At 35.5% G+C, this 24,122-nt stretch overlaps 1 protein-coding gene across 6 annotated transcripts in view; it reads left to right on the top strand.

The window, feature by feature from the left end:
• The window catches only part of LOC106876428 (dynein axonemal heavy chain 3), a 247,804-nt gene that overhangs the window by 96,522 nt on the left and 127,160 nt on the right, over positions 1–24,122 (top strand). For all 6 annotated transcript variants that reach the window (XM_089355526.1, XM_089355522.1, XM_089355525.1 and 3 more), the window contains exons 29-35: positions 2,079–2,170; positions 4,314–4,515; positions 8,319–8,471; positions 9,678–9,900; positions 12,766–12,896; positions 14,554–14,952; positions 20,241–20,402. In XM_089355526.1, coding sequence (XP_089211652.1) covers positions 2,079–2,170; positions 4,314–4,515; positions 8,319–8,471; positions 9,678–9,900; positions 12,766–12,896; positions 14,554–14,952; positions 20,241–20,402 — 1,362 coding nt within the window. The remainder of the gene's footprint in view (positions 1–2,078; positions 2,171–4,313; positions 4,516–8,318; positions 8,472–9,677; positions 9,901–12,765; positions 12,897–14,553; positions 14,953–20,240; positions 20,403–24,122) is intronic.

Raw genomic sequence — 24,122 nt, 5'->3', positions numbered from 1 at the left:
ATATATAAATATATATATATATTATATATATATATATATATATATATATATATTTATATATATATATATATATATTTATATATATATATATATATATTTAATATATATATATATATATATTTATATATATATATATATATATTTATATATATATATATATATATATATATATATATATATATATATATATATATATACATATATATAATATTAAGTACATTTTAAAATGTATCGGCTATTTACAGAGTGCTTATAGAGAGCCAATGCGAAAAAATACAGAGTAGAGAAAATTGAAAACGCAAACCATAAGCAGTCAAACCGATTCCCGGGAACGCATAAATGAAAATATTCAATCAAAATAGTTGAATCATATATATTCATACATAACATAAATCATGGATGTACAGGCATAAAAATTCCCTAAAGGTATAAAGAATAAAACTAAACATACATAAAAAATATAGAAGAAATATAAAAATATATAAAAATTCATATAAAATTACATATAAATAAAATTTACATGTGAGGAGTTATGCGTGATAAATATAGGAGGTGTAAAACGAATAAAAACACCCTCCAATTTTCTTTGTTTTTCTTAACCTTGATATCTAGCGTTATTTCTATCTTATATTCTATATGTATTAGTGATTTTTAGATGATTTAGGCAGTTTGCCATTTTAAAGGTTGACGTTCTTATTCCTATATTTATCAACATCTCATTCGTTTTACACCTCCTATATTTATCACGCATAACTTGTCACATGTAAATTTTATCTATATGTAATTTTATTTGTATTTTTATGTATTTTTATATTTCTTCTATATTTCTGTGTATGTTTGGTTTTATTCTTTATACCCTTGGAGAATCTTTACGCCTGTACATGCATGATTTATGTTGATATGTATAAATATTTATGATTCAACTACTTTGATTGAATATTTCCATTTATATGTTCGGGAATGTGTTTAACTGCTTATGATTTGCATTTTCAATTTTCTCTACTTTATATATATATATATATATATATATATATATATATATATATATATATATGTATATGTATGTATATATATATTCATCGGATGTTCCATGAAGGTACAGGTTTTTAGTTAAAATTTTATGCCCATCATACTTCCTATATACACATTTACAATATGAATACATCATTCAAAACACTGCCTGGATTTACCTGGGATTTTAAGTAAGGACCTGTACCTTCATGGAAGTACCGACCAACATCCATATCCTCTGGAAAAAGATGAGTCGTAACACTATTCTCCTGCCTATGTTCTTCTAACAACTTTTATTCTTTTATTTTATTCCTTACAAACTGTGAATTTTATTTCCTATAAACTGTAAATTTTCTCTGTCTAAAATATTCATACCTTGTCTTGGATGATGGAATGCCCAGTGCAGGGACATGATACCTACCACTTGGGTTATCCCAGAAACGGCTGTAAGACTTCAAATTAAATTATTATAAATGATTTGAGATACTCGTAAGTGGGCTGGTTACAGACCACTTATATACATACATACATACATACATATATATATATATATATATATATATATATATATATATGTCATGTGTGTGTGTGTGTGTGTAGGGAGAATTCACAAAAAAAACAACAAAAGACAAAGACAAGTGGTGTAGAGCAACAAACAGATGTATTAGTATAACGCTCGGGAAGTGAAAAAGTCTTTAACACTTTGTGCCTATGCTCTTCTACAAAAAGGAACACAGAAAGAAACAAGGAGAGAAGAAAAGAATGTGTAGTGGCTAGCAATCTATATATATATATGTACACACACATACACACAGACGTATGCATATACCCACCCACACACATACATCTGATTTTGAAGAATGTGTCTCTTATGTTTGTGATGACTTTAGGGACTTGTGTTCAAATGTAAGTAGAGAGTATGTAATGCTGCAAAACTGTTTCCTTGATACATGTCATGTTTGATTTTGTTGAAAGAGACAAGTTCCCATTAAATGGATAGAAAATTGTGGGGAGTGTCTATTGTAAAGAAAAACATAAACCTTCTCAAATAATTTTGGCTATTTCAGGTACTGTTCCGTACAGTTGCAATGATGGTACCAGATTATGCACTCATTGGTGAAATTGTGCTATACTCCATGGGATTTGTACAGGCCAGAAAGTAAGGAAGAACTTTACTTACATGTTTTGAGTGTGTGTGTGTGTGTGTGTGTGTGTGTGTGTGTGTGTGTGTGCATATGTGTATGTATGCATGTGTATGTGTGTATTGTATGTGTATTGCATGTGTATGTGTGTGCATTGCATCGTATAGCAGAAACAGCTATAAGCTAATAAAATTCATAACATAATTGTTTATTCCTTTGTCATCCTAATTTCTTATTATCTCTCTATACTCAACTGACACTTCATTCTGAAGCCTATGGGTACAGAATTCTAACACCAGATTATTAGTATCACTATGCCTAAATAAAATATATATATACATTTACACTTTATCAAAAAGCAGCAAAAATATCAGAAAAACTGTTATTCAGAATTTCTCATTCCTGTTTGTCAGAGTTTTGTTTCAAATGGAACAAAATAAGGTTATATGCATAAATATACAATTACTTTGATAGATACACGTTTGAAAATGGTTTTGTTTCCGGTATTTGAGTACTATTTTTTTTCCACCTTGTTTCTAATTTATGTGCTTATTCTGGTATATATATATATATATATATATGTATGTATGAAGATAAACTTACTTGGAAATGGATGCGTGGCGTTCAGTCAAATAATAATATAAATAATATATACATATATACATACATATATGTACATACATACATATGTATATAGGTATGTATATATGGGTACAGGACGTCATAAAATGTAAACAACATGAAATACGAAAATAAAGTTATCAATCCAGGCAAAATACTTCATAAGTTCTCTGTTAGCACCCCAGGCTAACAATATTAGTCAGATTAGTGAAGAACTCAAAGTAATATATTGGCAAGGTCCAAAGTTATGGTTCATCACAATTCTTTATTGGTCTATCGATCAACTGAGGTAAATCGAAAGACCTAAGAAAATCAATGATACTTTTGTCAGAGCTATTGCTGGTAAAATCATTAATTTTCTTAGGTCTTTCAATTTGCCTCTTTTTATCAATAGACCAATTGAGTAAACCTATCTATAATGACTACTAGAAACAGCTGTAAGCCAAATTTACTATAATAAAGGAATTATATCTAATGACCATTATTTTAATTCATCTATTATGTATATATATATATATATATATATATATATATATATATATATATATATATACACACACACACATACACACACACACACACACACACACACACAGATATATATATATATATATAGATATATGTAGGGAGAGAGAGAGAGGGAGAGAGAGAGAGAGAGAGAGAGAGAGAGTAATAAGAAAATGGAGGGATATTCATCAACTTTTAGACATTATATTCTATCAATTTATTTATGTTATAATTGTCATTTTAGTAAATAAATAAATTGACATAATATAATGTCTAAAAGTTGTTGAATACCACCTCTTGATCCCCTCCATTTTCTTATTGCTCTATAAATTAATGGTAAAATAACTCTTTACCCTCACCCATTTATTACACTCGGTAACATAATTGCCTTGCAATGAAAAAACACTTGTGTATTAATAATTGGGTATTCTGCCAGCAGTATATTGGATAGATATTATCCCTTAGTTGGTTGGATTCACAACCTCTAACTTTCTTGGAATTATATATATATATATATATATATATATATATATATATATACATATATATATATATATATATATATATATATATATATATATATATATATATATATATATATATATACATATATATATACATATATATATACATATATATATATATATATATATATATATATATATATATATATATATATATATATATACATATATATATACATATATATATATATATATATATATATATATATATATATATATATATATATATATATATGTACATTTATATATGTCTGTGCTAGTTGTATTGGTGATTGTTGATAGATAGTTCTGTTGGTATTTATCTGTGTTAGAGGTGACTGGTACTTATTTTATGGTTGTTATAATTGTGGTGGATGCAGCTGTGGTAATTGAGTTTATGACAGTTGTGGTGGTAGTTGAAATAATGGTGTTGGTGAAAGCTTATGCAGGTGGGCATTATTATTTTGACAACAACAACTGTACCAGTAATTAAGTAATCACAACATCTAATCCAATATGTCATTTCCAGTTTATCCGGGAAGATTGTGGCTACTTATAAACTTTGTTCAGAGCAGTTATCCTCTCAGCATCATTATGATTATGGTATGAGAGCTGTAAAGTCTGTATTAACAGCAGCAGGTAATCTCAAGTTAAAACACGGTGATCTAGATGAATCAGTACTTCTATTGAAAGCCATCAATGATGTTAACCTTCCAAAATTCTTGTCACAGGTAAAATTATTTTCTTTTTCATTCAAACTTTACATTGATCTCTGTTGATGTCTTCTCTGCGAAGTCACTATCATCATCATCATCATCATCATCATTTAACATCCGTTGTCCATGCTGGTATGGGTTGGACGGTTTGACCAGGTCTAGCTAACTGGAAGGCTGTATCAAATTCCAGTCTGATTTGGCATGGTTCCTATGTCTGGATGCCCTTGCTAATGCCAACTGCTTCAAGAATGTAATGGGTGCTTTTACGTGCCACCAGCATGTGTGCCATGTGTGTGACACCAGTATCTGCCTCGACTGTGATTTTTCTTGGCTTGATGGATTTTCTTCTCAAGCACGACATAATGTCAAGGTGTCAGTCATTCACCATTGTCTCTGTTAAGTATGTGTCTTTATTTGTTTTTTTAAATTTTCTTTCTTTTACTTGATTTAGTCATTGTACTGTGTCCATGCTGGGGCACTGCCTCAAAGGATTTAGTTGAACAAAGTGGCCCCAAAACTTATTTTTTTGTTTTTGTTTTAAGTTTGGTACTTAGTCTATTGGTCTCTTTTGCCAAACTGCTAAGTGACAATGATGTAAGTAAACCAACACCAGTTGCCATGTGGTGTATGCAGGATGAATACCAACATAAAGACACATACACACACATGCATGTACCTATGTGCGCACACACACACACATGTATAATGATCTTCATGCAGTTTCTATTGGCCAAATTCACACACAAAGCATTAGTTGATATAATAGAAGATACTTACCCAATGTAGCTGGTGCACAGTGGGATTGAACCTGAAACCACATATGGTTGCAAAATAAGCTTCTTAACCACATATCCATACCTGCTCCTATATGTCTTATGATATTTATGATTGTTGTAGTGTATATGTTTGTGTGTATATATATATATATATATATATATATATATATATATATATATATATATATATCAGAATTACAGTATCAACCAGACCATCAGATGCACTTGCACACCACTGGTCACAATGAGCTTCAAATTCTGTTTTGATTGTGCCATTGTCCATGTTGAAATGCAATAAGCTGAAAAAAAATTAGCTCAGTTAGCAACTGAGTTCCCATGAATGTGAATAAAAATTCGAATTGAGGGAGTGGTACATGTAAAATCCAGGCTGGATGTTTTCTAGCAAGGAGATCCCCTGATGTAGTAATTGCTCAACGAGGGGTACTCAGCCTGCTACTAATCAACTGAAGGTACCCTAATTACATGAAGGTCACATTGTTGATATGCATACATCCTTTTCTACTCTAGGCACAAGGCCCAAAATTTTTGGGGGAGGGGACCAGTCGATTAGGCTGACCACAGTATGCAACTGGTAGTTAGTTTATCGACCCCAAAAGGATGAAAGGCAAAGTTGACCTCGGCGGAATTTGAACTCAGAACATAAAGACAGACAAAATACCACTAAGCATTTTTCTTAGCGTGCTAACGTTTCTGCCAGTTTGCTGCCTTAAGTATATATCAGCATAGCACATGTGATGACAAAAGAGGTACAACTCAATATTGTTGGAAATAGAGGACTGTATTTATTGAGAGGTAATATTCATTCCCAGTTAAACGTGGATGTTCTGTTAGAACAGACTACACTGCAGTAGTTACCATGAAAGAAACTCTCATATTGTCTTTGGGTGCAAAATGCACCCTTGCTAATATCACTATTTATTGAATGACACAGATATGAAGATTTACATTCAAGTCATTTCTGTTTGAACAATTCAATGATCATTGCACGTCTTCAGTTACCGAAATTTATTTTATTATTTTATATTTATAACAACAGGAGTGGCTGTGTGGTAAGTAGCTTGCTTACCAACCACATTGTGCTGGGTTCTCATCCCTATGTGTGGCACGTGTCTTCTACTTTAGCTTCAAGCCATCCAAAGCCCTGTGAGTGGATTTGGTAGGTGGAAACTGAAAGAAGCCTATTGTATATATATGTGTGTGTTTGTGTCTGCTTGTATCCCCTCCCCAACCATCGCTTGACAACCGATGTTGGTGTGTTTACGTCGCCGTAACCTAGCGGTTCGGTTAAAGAGTCCGATAGAATAAGTACTAGGCTTACAAAGAATAAGCCCTGAGGTCGATTTGTTCGACCAAAGGCAGTGCTCCAGCATGGCCACAGTCAAATGACTGAAACATACAAAAGACTCGCAGCTGCTGAAAAGATGCAATGATTATTAAATTGTTGACAGAGAAACTTAAAGTCCTGAATGTAAGTTTTTGTTGGCGTGGCTGTGGGTTAAGAAGCTTGCTTCCTAATCACATGGTTTCAGATTCAGTCCCACTGTGTGGCACCTTGGGGAAGTGTTTTCTACTTTAGCTTTGGGCTGACCAAATGTTTAAAATACATTTATTTACATATGTACCAAACTAGTTTCAACAATATTTTTTGTTTATCAATGGTAAAAGTTTAAAATTAGAAAAACATCGTTAAAAGTTTCAATGTTGACAAACTAAAATGTTTCAATGTTGATAAATCATCATGTTCAAAACAGAAGGTGTAAGTCTGAAATTAAAACTGTATATTAATTTGTTAGAATGTACAAGGTTCATTAATTTCAGTGGTTGTCGACAAGTCATACTGAAAAAAACAAGTGTGAGAATTAAAATAGTAAAAAAAGGGAATTTGGTTTACGGTTTCTCAGATCTTTAAATAGTCACTTTCGCTTGTAATGGTATGTTTAGGGATCAGATGTATTTATAAATTTTTTTCTGCAAGCGGATCTGATTTTTGATTCATTGAAAAATTGATGACGTTAAAAAAAAAAAGACAGAATATACAGAAAGTAGAGGTTTCTTGTATTTTAATTCATACAGCCATTGGGGGTTGTTGGTCAGGGGTTTATGCACATTAGAGATCAAGAATGAGTGGTGCATATATGGGTAAATGTTGTTGATAGATAATGTACATCGAGCTTATTCAGATGCAAAGGCCAAAATATTTACTGCAGAGACAGATGGTGGGTGCAGCATGTCATTGCGCTAGAGTTTGTAGTGAATATTTGTTGACCAGTCATGATATTTTGGTGGTGATGGTGATGACGCTGTCATCACTCTAAAATAATATGATACCACTATTTGTTCTGTCTTTTCAGTTGGCTGAAAATATTTGGGTGCCTGTTGTCTACTCTGTGAAATGACCTGATCTGAGTTAGGGTCTATGATTAGGGTTTAAGGTTAGGGATGTAGGGATTAAGTCTATGGTTAGGGTAAAGATATAGAGTTAGGGTAATATTTATCCCCATTTAAATATGGATGCTCAATCAGAGCAAACTAATCTGTTCCGTTAGTATGATCTGATAGAATATCCACGTTTAAATGGGAATAAATATTACTTCTCAATATTAATACTGCCTCAGTTACTAATATATATAAGGTTATCGTTTAGGGTTGGTGTTAGGGGTTTAGGGGGTTAGGGTTAGGGTTTTAGATGTTAGGGTCAGGATATAGGGTTAAGGTTTAGTGTTAAAGCTAATGTTAGTGTTTGTGGTTTGGGTTAGGTGTTTAGGGATTAGATTTAGGATTAGTGTATAGGGCTAGAATTTAGTGTTAGGGTTTAGAGTCAGGGTTAGACTGCACACTAAAGTGTAAATGGCCAGGTAGACCACACACTAAATGGCACCAAAAATAATGGATAACTCCTACTTTGGTCCTATTTCAGATTGCTTTATTCTAATGTTTAAATTTTCAGCCTTTGTCTATACTTGATATACTTTGTCTATACTTGTACAGTTTTTAATGACTATCTATGTTTTCTCTTGACAGGATGTCCCCTTATTTGAAGGTATTATTGCTGACCTTTTCCCAGGTGTTAGTCTGCCTCAACCAGACTATGGCATATTCATGGATGCTCTGGAGACAAACATACAGAAGAGAAAGTTACAATGTGTTCCATGGTTCTTGGATAAGATTATTCAGGTAGGTGGGTGAGATGGACTACATATATACATATATATATATATATATATATATATATATATATATATATATATATATATATATATATATATATATATATATATACATACACTCACACACACACATATATATACATATATATATATATACCGAAAATCCTCGAGTACAGTCCGCCCTTGAGTATAATACACAGGGGATTTTTAGGGGGCTGTATCTCTGAAAAACCTAAACCTTGTGTATAATATGCACCCCTTCTCTAACTTGAGTCAAGGAGGTCCGTATAACATCCTTGGTTTGTAAACATATATTTGGCAACGTCCTTTATTATTATTGTATATATAACATAATGCAAATGTGTAGCTTTTTTGTGCACTTTGTTTGCAGAAAATAAAGAAATAACAGTAATAACGTCAGTGAAAAATTAATATAACTTAAGGTATTAGCTTAAAGGATTTTCGTGCCTGACATCACAAAATGTGTCTGAATAAACATTGCCTGACAGCAAATAGATACTCAGACATTGCTTAGAAAATATTTTAAATTTTTAACCTCGTATTTTGACCTTTAAATTTTGGGAAAAAAATGCGGATTATTCTCGAGGATTTACGGTATATACATATGTATATATATATATAAAAGTTCAGAGAGCTCTTACCTCTGCTAGTGACAAAGGGCCTTTCACTCAGAGTAAAAGACAGACTGTATGACACATGTGTACAAACAGCCATGGTACATGGCAGTGAAATGGAATGAAGCCAGTATGCTCCGCTGGATGTGTAATGTCAGTGTGCATACTCGACAGAGTGTAAGTACCTTGAGAGAAAAGTTGTACCTAAGAAGCATCAGTTGTGGTGTGTAAGAGAGATGGTTGCGCTGGTATGGTCATGTGGCGAGAATGGATGAGGATAGCTGTGTGAAAAAGTGCCACACCCTAGCAGTTGAGGGAACCTGTGGAAGAGGTAGACCCAGGAAGACCTGGGATGAGGTGGTGAAGCACGACCTTCAAACATTAGGCCTCATCGAGGCAATGACTTGTGACCGAGACCTTTGGAAATATGCTGTGCGTGAGAAGACCCGGCAAGCCAAGTGAGAGTGCAGGTTATATGTGTGTGTTTATGTGTCTCATGCCAGCAGGGAAGGCAGACGTTAAACGATGATGATGATGATGATGTGTGTATATATAAATTTACATCTTCTGTGTTGCAGGTATATGAAATGATTCTTGTACGCCATGGCTTGATGATTGTTGGAGAACCTTTGGGTGGGAAAACCATGGCTTACCAAGTTCTTGCAAATGCTTTGACAGATCTCTGCCAGGATAAGCTGTTTGAAGAAAACAAAGTGAAATATACCATAATTAACCCCAAGTCTATCACAATGGGACAATTATATGGTTGCTTTGATCCGGTGTCCCATGAGTGGACAGATGGTAAGGTCAATTCTTTTTTGTTTGTGAAACAAGACAGTAAGATCAAAGTTTTTGTGAATGAACACTTGCAAATACTTTTCTTGCATTTAGTGCATTTTTTCTTCAATGACTGTATAAAATATTAGCCATATCGTGTGTATTACACTCTGGTATTAAGACATGTGACAATGTATGTAAAAGACTTGTGGCTGGAGCAGTATGTATGGAAATAAATTATGTAATAGTAAGTTTAGAGAACTGTAGTGATTGGAGGGGCTTACCGTGAAAGTAGAAGACCTGTGGTGAGAGAAGACAATGTATATTAATAAAATATGTAGTATTTATGGTAGAAGATCTGTGATAATTGAGATTGAAAGAAATTTAAACCTTTAGTGTTCAAACTGGCCATATCCAGCCCAAATATTTCACCTGTTCTTTGTTCAAACCAGCTAGATCTGGCTTCTCAGACCTACTCTACAATGTCATTCTACAAATTTTCAATCACATCATCGAAATCTTGAAGTTATGAGATAATGCATGATTAATTCAAAACAATGAGAATAAACAAAAATTAGATTTAACAGAGTAATTTGAATGCTAAAGGGTTAAACATGGTCTTGATTGTGATTCTATTTTTACCTCAAGTTATGAGTTTTCTCCCTTACTTAAAGCATTGTGTTCTGTAATGCATTGTGATGGGCGAGTTTGTTACTAGAGACTGATTCATTAGTCATTGGTCTAGCTACGTTATCACAAGGTGGGCGTCCAGTAAGTTTTTTCCCTTCTTGCACCCTTTCCAAAAGTGAATTGTATTCTTTCTATTGAGAATGAATTTGTCACAACTGCTGAGTACTAATGTCAATAGCAACATTAACTCCCAGGGTGACACTTTACCCTCATTAGAGATCAACTGTTTGTTTTATATTTGATAAATCTTAAAAATGCAAAATAAAACTGACAAGATATTACATTGTGGGGTTCAGCTTGTTTCATATAACTTTGACATTTTCTACTTCTGTAGAAAAGAGAATTTGCATACTGATGTCTTGTGTTGGAGTGTTCAGCTAGATTTCTTTGACACATTCACAATGAATTCTGCCACCCAAGTGGGATTAGTTTGTTGTCATACCCAGATCCAGGAAAATCTTGTTTTCCTTTAAGGATGTATTTGAAAAAATCTATTATGACTATTAAACATGCTCCAAACTAAAACTTAAATTCTATAGTCTGACTGAATCTTTGTTTGTCTCTGTCTGTCTGTCTGTCTGTCTGTCTGTCTCTCTCTCTCTCTCTCTCTCTCTCTCTCTCTCTCTCTCTCTCTCTCTCTCTCTCCTTTGGCTGCTCTGCTTTTGCTGATTCCCATGACTCTGTTGCCTTCCAATTCCATTATTATGAATTTGAATTGGGAGTTTGAGTCATAGTGAATCTTTCATTATCTGATTACACAACCATGGGTGCCACCCCTATGGATGCATTGCAGTTCCTCTCTTGATAAAGCTTGGTGATTCTAACTGTTGATCTTCTAGGATTTCTCTCTTTATCATCAATATAAAACGCATTGTTAGCTCAGTTGAGCTCTTCTGTTACCTCTTCACAATCTGCCATGCTGCAGTCCCATGACTTTGCTGTATCCCTGGCAAGTGGCTGAAAAGGTGCTATACCTTTCCAAAGGGCAGCCTCATACAAGGCATGATTGCCACTCCATGAGGTATTTTCAAAATACCAGCATACCTGATTGAATACCACCTCATAAAAGCTTCTCAGGTTATAGAATGTACGTCATTGGATTTTGTGTAATCTAAACGATCAGCATTTTGAAATTAGTATTGTGGCAGTTGATGAATACTTAGGTTATTCTTTTGTTGATATAACATCTGAAATTTTTGTTTAATGTCTTAAAGTGCTACACTCTTTAGTTGAAATGCTGAGTACTGTTCACAATGATAGAGGAGCTCAATTCATGTCTATAGAAGTATAAAAGTTTTTGAATTAGAAAGGAATTCTGTGAAGCAGAATTACCCCTCATAAATTGGGTTTAAATATATGGGCTGAAGGTTGGGTCTTGCCTGTAGCAATGTTTAGCTTGACTCTGGTTCTTTTTAATTTAAAAATATTTTGCAAAATATACAGTTCTAGCATGTGTTTATTGTTGGAGCTGGGCTAGAGTTGTGATTAACATGGGTTCTGATTAATCAAATCAATGCACCCCAGGAAAACTTTTGATACTCCAACCAATGAAAAAGAAGCTTATGACCCATTTCCCCTTCATTTTGCCTCTACATGCTGAGCTAGCAATTTTTTTTTTTTTTTGTGTTTGCCTGGATGTGTTCTTGTGATAAGGACAAAATTGAAAGATTTTCTCTCCAAAACATTGCAAGCTTTATATCAAGCACTGATACATTCATTTGGACAATTTCTATCTCTGTTTATATGTTTGAAGGTCTGTATATATATGCAATGTGAATAAATTCTTCCAACACATCTCTGTACACAAACTTTGCTAACACCTCATAATTTTCTAAAATCTTAAGTTGCTACAATGAATATTGTCCCATTATACATTGATTTTAGTTTACATTATAAATTGGGTTTTTGGTAATAATTGTCCTCATATAGCCTGTGTGATCTAGTTTATGCTTCAGTCTGGCTTGATAAACTAGTTGTCTTTGACTATATTCTATACATACTCCATCATCAATGTCGTCATTGTCGCCACTATTGTTGTCGCAGTCATTGTCATCATAATTGTTTTCCTGTCCATTTTTTCCGTATATTCCATAAATTCTCTAGATGCTCCTTGACCCAATAGTGTAAATAAGTGACTGACAGCTTATTTCTAATCCCAGTGATTACCACATTTCTCTTTTTGTTTGTATTCTCTCCCAGGGGTTTTGGCAACTGCATTCAGGTCATTTGCTAACGAAGCAACTGATGACCGCAAGTGGATTATTTTTGATGGTCCTGTGGATGCCATCTGGATTGAGAACATGAATACAGTCCTTGACGACAACAAAAAGGTTAGTTTCAACACACACACACACACACACACACACACACACACACACACACACTCTCTGTTACTCTTTCATTTTTTTTACTTGTTTCAGTCATTTGACTTCAGCTGTGCTGGAGCATCACCCTAAATAGTTTTAGTTGAAGAAATCGACCCCAGAACTTATTTTTTAAACCTAGTACTTAATCTATTGGTCTATTTTGCTGAACCACTAAGTTACGGGGAGGTAAATGCACCAACACTTGTTGTCAAGTGGCAATGAGAAGACAAACACAGACACAAAGATACACACACACACACACACACATATGACTTAGTGGTTAGGGCATTTGGCTCATGATTGTGAGGTTGTGAGTTCGATTCCCGGTGATGCATTGTGTACTTGAGCAAGACACTTTATTGCACATTGCTCCAGTTCACTCAGCCGACAAAAATGAGTAGTACCTGTACCTTTATATTTTAGCCTTCTTTAACCACACAATAGTTTACTGTTTTTTTTAATTATTTTCAAGTCGTTAATTTCTGTAAAATTTTTTTTATTTATTTACTTTTGTTTTAAAGTGAAAGAGAGGAGAAAGTGAAAGATGTATGTACATGTATATGAAATGGATGTGTGTGTGAATGAGGGAGAGAGAGAGAGAGAGAAAGAGAGAGAGAGAAAGAAAAAGAGGGAGATGTATACTTACATCCATCAATACATATGTGTACATCTTTTTTGTATGTATGTGTGCATGTGTGTGTGTGTGTGTGAGAGAGAGAGAAAGAGTGAGTGAACGTGTGTGTTCTTATGTATGTGTAAGTAGTACTCTCTCTCTCTCTCACACGCACACACACACACACACACACACACATGTCCATTTCATATATACGTTCATACATCTTTCACTTTAAATCGAAAGTAAATAAATATAATTTTTTTATGGAAATTAACGAATAAAACCAGCTGATCTGGATGACAGTTCTGAGAATCAAAGCAAAAGATCGCCCCCAAGGGAATATCATTGCAAAAAACTTTTCGAGTGCATTCAACATATTTCAGCTCCATAGAATTGACTGCTATTTCTAGCACGCCCTGCTACCACATAACAGCTATTTGCAGTAAAGGACCTGAAATACCTGTTACTTGGTAGCAGGTTGTGCAAGAAATAGCAGCCAAATCTTTCCTTTTATGGGGTAAGCAGCTGTTTACGCGTGATTTCAATGTCACATTCGTTGAAAGCTTGTGAAATAAGCTGGAAAAGAAAACAAAAAAACCATGAAACATAACTCTATTGCTAGGAAACTCAGACACTAACCCTAACCCTAACCCAATGGGTCACGGGTAGTCTAGTCTAGTCTAGTCTAGTATATATATATATATATATATATATATATATATATATATATATATATACAACAGGCTTCTTTCAGTTTCTGTTTATCAATGCCACTCACAAGGCTTTGGTTGGTCTGAGGCTATAGTAGAAGACACTTACCTAAAGTACCAAGCAGTTGGACTGAATCTGGAACCATGTGGTTGGGAAGCAAGCTTCTTACCACGCACCCACACCTGAGCCTATATTTATACATTTTAATTTGTCATCTTATATAACATACTAACAAAAGCTAAACAAATTGTGTTTCTTTATCTAAATTATCCTCTTTAATTATCTATTTTATAGCTATGTTTAATGAGTGGTGAAATAATCCAGATGAGTAAGGCAATGAACTTACTGTTTGAAGCTTCTGACCTTGAGCAAGCCTCACCAGCTACAGTGAGCAGATGTGGAATGATCTACATGGAACCTGAAGAAATGGGATGGAGGCCCTTCAAGCAATCCTTCATGGACTATGAACTCCCAGACCATCTAGAACTTGCTCACAAGGAACTGATAAATGACATGTTTGAGTGGCTCATGCCACCCACCCTCTACTTTGTACAACATAAATGCCGACTCTTCCTCAAGGTATCTGACATGCAACTCATTAACTCCTTCCTGCGCATGTATACATGTTTGATGGATGAAATCAGGGACTCCGACAAAGATGTTGAAGGCGGCAAAACCTTGACAAGTCAACAGGTAAGGTGGTCTGCATGTAGTTACTGGAATAACCTGCTTTATATATATGGATGAGGTTGCGTAAATAACTACCTGATGGTATAATGCTGAATCTCATAGTGTTTTCAGTCACAAGAGCCACAGTAATGACCTTGTCATGATGTAACGGACCTAGCGCAAGACAGCCTAGCATATACTAATGCTCACCAATATATATAATTTTTTCCACATGTTTCAGTCATTTGATTGCAGCCATGCTGGAGCACCGCCTTTAGTCAAACAAATCAACCTCACGACTTATTCTTTATAAACCTAGTTCTTATTCTATCAGTCTCTTTTTCGAACCACTAAGTGACTGGGACATAAACACATTAATATCAGTTGTCTAGTGATGGTGGGGAGACAAACACAGACACACAGATATATATACACACACACACACACACACACACGCACACATATATATATATATATGTATATATATTTGCCCTGTTTTTAATTATACCATATGTTACACACACACACACACACACACACATATATATATGGGCTTCTTTCAGTTTCTATCTACCTAATCCACATCCACTTACAAGGCTTTGGTTGGCCCAAGGCTATAGTAGAATACACTTGCCCAAGGTGCCATGCAGTGGGAGTGAACCCAGAACCATGTGGTTGGGAAGCAAGCTTCTTAACACATAGCCATGCCTGTACCTATAATATGAACTAATATATATTTGTGTGTGTGTGTGTGTGTGTGTGTGTGTGTATATATGTGCGCGTAGTGAAAAGTTTTGTTGGAGAGAGTTTTCTCCCATGTTGTGAGTTATAGTAACAGATATAAAAAGAAGTCAACCAGTTTAGCTTTCACTAATTATGAGTAAGAAATTAGTGAAAATATTACAACTTCATGGTATCATAAGAAGTTTTTAGTGTATGTTAGCTGCATGAAAGGTGTGTGTGTGTGTGTGTGTGTATGTGTGTGCATCTATCTATCTATGTGTATATATATATATATATATATATATATATATATATATATATATATGTATAATTTTTCACAGTAAACTATGTAATCGTTACCAATATAGCAAGAGATTTCACCGCAAAAAAATCTAAATTAGACTCCTTAGGGATCGTTCACCTTGTTTATATATCCAAAGTTTTAAATTTTTACATTTAAGAGAGATATTTGACGCTAATATCCATATCAATGTTATTTATTCCTATGATATGGATATTAGCGTCAAATCTCTCTCTTAAATGTAAAAATTTAAAACTTTGGATATATATATATATATACATATATATATATATATATATATATATATATATATATATATATATATATACGTAAAATATATAGGGTAGTGAGTCATTTTAGAAATTTCACTACCAGTGGCCTAGCATGTATAAAAAGTCAATAGACAACATATTCTCAATATAAAATAGTGTACATTTAAACACAAGAGAAACTACTTTTAACAGGTAGTTTTACACACTAGAAGAAGCAGTCAAAACGACCAAAACCACATTTAAGAGCAATTTCGAAGGGAATGAAAAATAAAAACTTTTACCTTGTTATTTTTTTACAGTTATAACTAGGTTTCAGATTTTATTTAGCAAATAAAATAATTTGGTAGGCAAAATTATTTTATTTGCTAAATAAAATCCGAAACCTAGTTATAACTGTAAAAAAATAACAAGGTAAAAGTTTTATTTATCATTCCCTTCGAAATTGCTCTTAAATGTGGTTTTGGTCGTTTTGACTGCTTCTTCTAGCATGTGTGTGTGTGTGCATCTTTGTCTCCTTGTGTGTGCATGCCTGGGTGTGTGTGTGTGTGTACCTTTGTCTCTTTGTGTGTACATGTCTGAGTGTGTATATGTGTGTGTATGGGTTTTTGTAACTATGTACTGTCTCTGTATGTATGAAAGTGTATCTCCATATGTGTGGATGTGTGTCTCCATATGTGTCCTTGTGTGAAATGAAGTGTGTGTGTATATGGTCATGTGTTTCAATCTTCATTTGCATATGTGTGTGTGTATGTGTGCTTGTCTGTTCATATTACGTATGTACCTATCCGTCTGTATGTTTATTCTCATATCCATTTCCCTACATACATGAGCGTATACCTATACATACACACACACACACATACACACACACACACACACACATACACACACACACATACGCATACATTTGCCTACATACATATGCATATACATATACATATATACATACACCCAAACCCACATACATACATCTACATAACAGCCCACTAACTATTCTTTCTGTATATAAATATAAACTGTAGGTATGGGGGTATGATTACCTACTACGTATATTTCCTATTTAGTACTGGGGATGTTTAATTTATGCAGATGTACTCCTGTATTTGTCTCGGGGTTGGGTCCTTTGGGTGCTTGGATAAAATGCGGATGTCAAGTTGATCCAGGTTGCCTCCATGTTGGTCCTTGGCATGTTGGTAGAGTATGGAGGACTGTTTTTTGTCGTCATATTGTCTTAAATGTTCATTTAGTCTTTCTGCAATGCTCCTAGATAACGGAAGCTATCAACTACTTCTAGTTTTTCTCCCTGGCATGTGACAGAAGCTGTTTTCTGCCCATTTTCAGTGTTTATTGCCCCTGAGCATTTGCCACAAACAAGAACTATCTTCCCAGTTAGCCTTCCTTTGATATTGCTGCACCTCTTATATGTCTATAGCTTAAACCAGATACTCTTATGGAGTTTCTACCTATACCTTTTCTACAGATTGAGCAGGGCCATCTACCTGAGGGGATTTGTTATTTGTCTGCCTTCCTACTTATTAAGACCTTGGTTTTTGCTGGATTGACTCTAAGGCCCTTCAATTCTAGACCTTGCTTCCATACCTGAAACTTCTCCTCTAGTTCTGATAGTGATTCAGCTATTAGAGCTGAAGGTCATCAGCATAGAGAAGCTCCCACTGTGAAGTGGTTGGCATTTGGAAGGGCGTCCAGCTATAAAAACCATGCCAAAACTGACCTCACCTGTGCTGGTGCCATGTAAAAAGCACTCAGACCAGACATGGTTGGTGTAGGAAAGGCATCCAACCTTAAAAACCATACCTAAACAGACACTGATGCCCAATGCAGTCTTCTAGCCAGCTCCTGTCAAACCATCCAACCCACATCAGCATGGAAGGTGGACATTAAATGATGATAATATAAATTCTCTGGCACTACACATTTTGAATAACTAAGAAAATTAAGCTACCTTAGATAAACACATTCCAAAAAACACCATACTTGAATAATCATAGCATAGTAATAGTTCAACAAGCAACGCCCTATTATTGATATAAAATTTCACACAAAGTTAGCTACTAGAGGAGATGTGGTGAATATCAAATTTCAATCCTTTGTGTTGATACTATTCGACCCTTGTAACAGAAAAAAGAGACTAAAGCTCATGGATAGAAAAATGTGACCTAGTTCCTTCCCCTCCTTTGCCCATCAGTCATTATCTGGTTTCTTCTCTCTCTGTCTTCTTTTTTTCTGTTTCTCTTCTATTATTTCTGTTTCTCTTCTATTATTTCTGTTTTCTTTTTTTTCACTCCTCTTTCCATATCTTTATCACTTATGTTTCTGATTATTTTGACACATGACATGCATGTGTAGACTTTGAAACTGATAGCATTTATAATGGGGTACCCAGAAGTTACCTGGAAAGGTTCTCTGTTGTACAAACCTGTTGTAGTTAAGGCTTCTGCTGCTAGAAGCCACCTGATGTCCCACTACCATCACCACACGCATCAGTCTATCAACTGGCATTGTCCCGCAAGGTCATACTACCACATGGTACATTTTTGTTTTGCAGTGCTTCTCCCCTGTTAGTTGATTTTTACAATGCCTGAAATTAAGGAACAGCATGCTTTTGTGAAATTCTGTTTTCTACTGGGGAAAATGGCAGCCAAAACAGTTGTCATGCCTCATACAGCTTACAAGGACACTGCCATGAGCAAAATACAAGTTTACCAGTGGTTTTCATGCTTTAGGAAAGGTCATTTGTTGCTTGAAGACCAACCTTGTTCAGGAAAACTGTCGACCTCCTGAATGAATGAAAACATCATGAGAATTCATGATCTTGGAGGACCGTCGTCAAACAATTGACGAACTTGTTGATATGACCGGTGTGTCCTGGAGCTCCTGCCAATGACTTTTGAGTGAGGAATTGCGAATGAAAAGAGTTGCAGCAAAACTTGTGCCTTGCTTGCTCATGGAAGATCAAAAGCAGTCACGACCGAATGCGTGTCGTGAACTGAAAGAACAGTTGAAAGTTGATCTGGACCTTTTTTCGAAGGTCAGCTCTGGTGACAAAAGCTGGTGTTATTGAATTCGCAGATGTGGAAGAGGTGAAGACGAAAAACGACGGAGGCATTAAAAGGAATCACTTCGCAAGAGTTCTAGCACTGCTTTGAATAGTGGAAAATGCATCTGGACTGATGCATTGCTTCAAATGACTACTTAGCAGACGATAAAAGTCAGAAACAGTTGTAAATCAACAATGCACAAATAAATAAGTGTAGAAAGCCCATTATTTATGCCTTTATATATCATCATCTTTTAACGTCCATTCTCCATGCTGGCATGGGTTGGATAGTTTGACAAGAATGGGCCAGCTGGAGAGCTGTCCCGGCTCCATTTGTCTGTTTTGGCATGGTTTCTATGGTTGGATGTCCTTTCTAATACCAACCATTTTACAGAGTGTACTAAGTGCTTATTCATGGCACTGGTACAAGTGCTTTTATGTGGCACCAGTATGGGTGTTTTTATGTGGCACCAGCAAGGGCATTTTTATGTGACACCAACACCCATGAGCCTGCAAGACTAGGATCTCTCAGCTGAGAAAGAGAGAGAAATGTAGAGAACATGCCTGTATGCATGTATAGCCATGATCTTAATTAGCTTGACGTGTCTTCTCAAGTACAGCAAATAGCCATAAGTCTCAGTTCCTTGTCATCTTAACTGCTGGGCTCATGAAAGACATCCCACCAGAGGTACTAAGCCAAAATAAAATGTATGAATGAGACATGGTCCTCTGGACAGCACTAACTCCAAATGAGAACTAGTACTGCAACAACTCATCAAATCCATGCTAACATGGAAAGTAGGCATAAAATATGATAGTGTTGAATGTATGTATGTATGTATGTATGTATATTACACACACACACACACGCACACACACACACACACACACACACACACACACACACACACACATCTACATATACATTTTTATTACTAACTCACCATTATATTTTCAGATATTCCTCTGGCTCCAAAATCTGTTCCTCTTTTGTACGGTGTGGGCCATTGGAGGCATAACATCCACTGAATCTCGTAAGAGCTTTGATGAGTATTTCAGGACCCTTATAAGTGGCACAGATTCTAAGCATTCAAAACCTAAAAGTTGTAAAATCACCAAGGTAAGTATGACAGTCTAATTAATATAATGTAGGCTGATCAATTAATTTTTGGTTATAGTGGCTGTGACATTATATTGGCAGTCTTCTTGTTGGTTGTGTGCAGCTCAGAGCAGTCCTGAGTAAAGCTACAAACAGTTGAATGGCTAAGCTTGATCAATAGATTGATTATTCTATATATAGTGGAGGCACATGGCTTAGGGGTTGCAATGATTGTGGCTTCGATCCCTGGACTATGCAGTGGTAGTAATAGTGGTATTGTACCTCGTGAATACCACTGGTGGTCATGTACTCACTTTACTGTCTGTCTGTTGTTTAAACTCTTGTTAGTCCTCATTGCTATGCTCAAAGGTGTACCACATATAACTACCACTCCATTTTTTTTGTACATCATGAACTACATCATTCAACGTTCAATGTGTGCCTATGTACGTGAAGCATTAGGGAGTAATTTGGCCACGATTTCTAGCGGATCGAACAACAACACAGAGGCTTTCTTATTGGTTATGTGCCTGTAGATTTTGACAGTGACCACAACAGAGGCAGGTAAAGTAGACTTGGTCAGACAATAATTATTGTTCTTCTGCACTCAGTACAATGGTTGTGTATGTTTAGCTGATAGTGGAAAGAAGCCTGTCTTATATGTGTGTGTGTGTGTGTGTATATATATATATATATATATATATATATATATATAGTTCTATATTTAAGAGATGAGGAATTATTTACATTATTTACATTATTTACATTTGACGGATATTTGTCCTCATCTTGTTTGTTGTTAACACGTTTCGGCTGATATACCCTCCAGCCTTCGTCAGGTGTCTTGGGGAAATTTCGAACCTGGGTTCTCATTCCTAACGATGTTACTATTATTATATTATACTATTATTAATCAGGTCGCTGCCGTGAATCGAACTCGGAACCTTGGGGTTAGTAGCCTGCGCTCTTAACCACTACGCCATATGCCCGTGGGCAATTATGGGGTGAATTTTAAGGCTTATAAATCTATTATTTTTCTATCCTTCCTCAATACCGGTTCCCATATGCTATTCATATCTGCACTCGGTCTGCTTAGGAGGTTGTTGTGTCCTAGCATATGTGCTGCTTCTTTTAGTTTTCGTATTTTCCAGTGTTGTTCCCTGGGCAGTATTCAAGAGCAATACAACACTTCGCAAATATCTCCTTCGGGTAAAACCACCAACAGAAGAGAATATGACCAAAAACTGCGTGTACTCCATCCCATGCAGCTGTGGTAGGTTATACAAAGGCGAAACATGTCGCCCCCTCAAAATAAGGGTAGAAGAACATCGCAAAGCTGTGACACGAGGAGATATTGATAAATCGGGTATAGCTGATCATGTATGGAAAAATGGAAACCACCTTCCCCTGTGGGATGAAGTTAAAATAATAGACAGGGAACAACACAGGAAAATACGAAAACTAAAAGCAGCACATATGCTAGGACACAACAACCTCCTAAGCAGACCGAGTGCAGATATGAATAGCATATGGGAACCGGTATTGAGGAAGGATAGAAAAATAATAGATTTATAAGCCTTAAAATTCACCCCATAATTGCCCACGGGCATATGGCGTAGTGGTTAAGAGCGCGGGCTACTAACCCCAAGGTTCCGAGTTCGATTCATGGCAGTGACCTGATTAATAATAGTATAATATAATAATAGTAACATCGTTAGGAATGAGAACCCAGGTTCGAAATTTCCCCAAGACACCTGACGAAGGCTGGAGGGTATATCAGCCGAAACGTTGTGTTAACAACAAACAGGATGAGGACAAATATCTGTCAAATGTAAATAATGTATATATATATATATATATATATATATATATATATATATATGTATATATATATATATATATATATGTATATATATATATATATATATATATATATAATATATGTATATATATATATATATAAAGTGGAGGCATGGCAGTGGGGTAAGAAGCTTGCTTCCCAACCACATAGTTCTGGGTTCAGTCCCACTGCATAGCACCTTGGGAATGTGTCTTCTTGTGAGTGGATTTGGTAGACGGAAAAGGAAAGAAGCCCATCATATATTAGGAGGTATCAAAATGTTCCCAGACTAGTTATATTTAATGAAAAATAACTTATTTACCTAAGTTTTAACATCATCTCCTTTGAAATAGTCACCTTGCGCAGCAATACACCGGTCCCAGCATTCCTGCTGCTTCTGGAATCCAGCCTGGAAATTGTTTTTCATAAGTGAGTTGAGAACCTTCTGTGGTGCATGTTTGATCTCGACAATGTTGTTAAAACAGTGACCTTTGAGCTGCATTTTCATCTTGGAGAAGAGATGGAAGTCTGCAGGTGCTAAATCTGGTGAATAGGGTATGTGAGGGAAGCAATACCATGATTTTTGTGAGGAACTCACAAGTAAGGAAAGCTCAACGACAAGGTGTATTGTCATTGTGAAGAATCTAAATCTTTGCACTCCACAGATCTAGTTGTTTTCACCGAATGTCCTCCCTCTAATGGTTCAAAACGTCAGACTAGAACTTTCAATTGACTGTTTGGCCCTAGGGGATGAATTCTCAATGCACAATACCATGGATGTTATAAAAAAAAATGACGAGCATGCTCTTGATTGAGTTGCAGCTCTGTCATGCCTTTTTAAGTGCTCCTGCCACTCAAAACGTTCCATATGACCTATTGCTTCATCACTGTATGTTTGCCAAAGCATACTCAATGTTTCTGTACCGGACTTCCCAAGTTTAATGTAAAATTTCACATTGGCTCTTTGTTCCAGCTTCCTGTCCATGACAAAAATCACAGACTACAGCACACATGAGATCACGAAAACACAAATTTCACAACTTGCAAAGTAAACACCGCAATGTCACTCTGCACATTTCGTCGTGAAGGTCAGTGCTAGCTCTCACTGTGCACACAACCATGTACTGCCATCTGTTGGCACACTACAGAACTAGTCCAGGAACTTTTTGATACTACCTCATATATTTATGTGTGTGTGTGTGTGCTCACGTGCAAGCACGCATGTGTGTTTTTGTGTCTGTGCTTGTCCCCCCCCCCCTCATCACCACTTGACAACCAGTAACTTGGCGGTTCAGGAAAAGAGACTGATAGAATATGTACTAAGCTTAAAAGAGAGAAAAATGTCCTGGGGGTCAATTTGTTTGACTAAAACCCTTCAAGGCAATGCTCCAGCATGACTGCTGTCAAATGACTGAAACCAGTAAAAGATAAAAGTGATAATATTGAAGTGGTGGGGGAAGTAATTTTCTTGCTAGTGATGTTGGTTATGGTGATGATGCTAATGATATAGTAGTAGTATTATGAAAGCACATAGCTTAGTGGTTAAGGTATTCAGCTAACGATTGTAAGGTCATGAGTTCAATTTCCGGCAATGAATTGTGTCCTTGAGCAAGACACTTTATTTCACATTGTTCCAGTCCACTCAGCTGGCAAAAATGAGTTGTACCTCTATTTCAAAGAGTCAACCTTGTCACACTTTGTCACACTGAATCTCCCTAAGAACTATGTTAAGGGTGCATGCGTCTGTGGAGTACTCAGCCACTTGCACATTAATTTCATGAGCTGGCTGTTCCATTCATCGGATCAACTGGAACCTTTGTCATCGTAACCAATGACATGCCAGTAGTAGTATTATTGGTAGTTGTGGTATGGTAATGTTTGTGATGTTGATGTTATAATAG

This window comes from Octopus bimaculoides, chromosome 7, assembly GCF_046866305.1.
Source record: "Octopus bimaculoides isolate indiv1 chromosome 7, ASM4686630v1, whole genome shotgun sequence".
NCBI classification, from domain to species: Eukaryota; Metazoa; Mollusca; class Cephalopoda; order Octopoda; family Octopodidae; genus Octopus; species Octopus bimaculoides.
The sequence above is the reverse complement of the archived record's forward strand: the minus strand, read 5'-3'. Positions and strand labels throughout refer to the sequence as shown.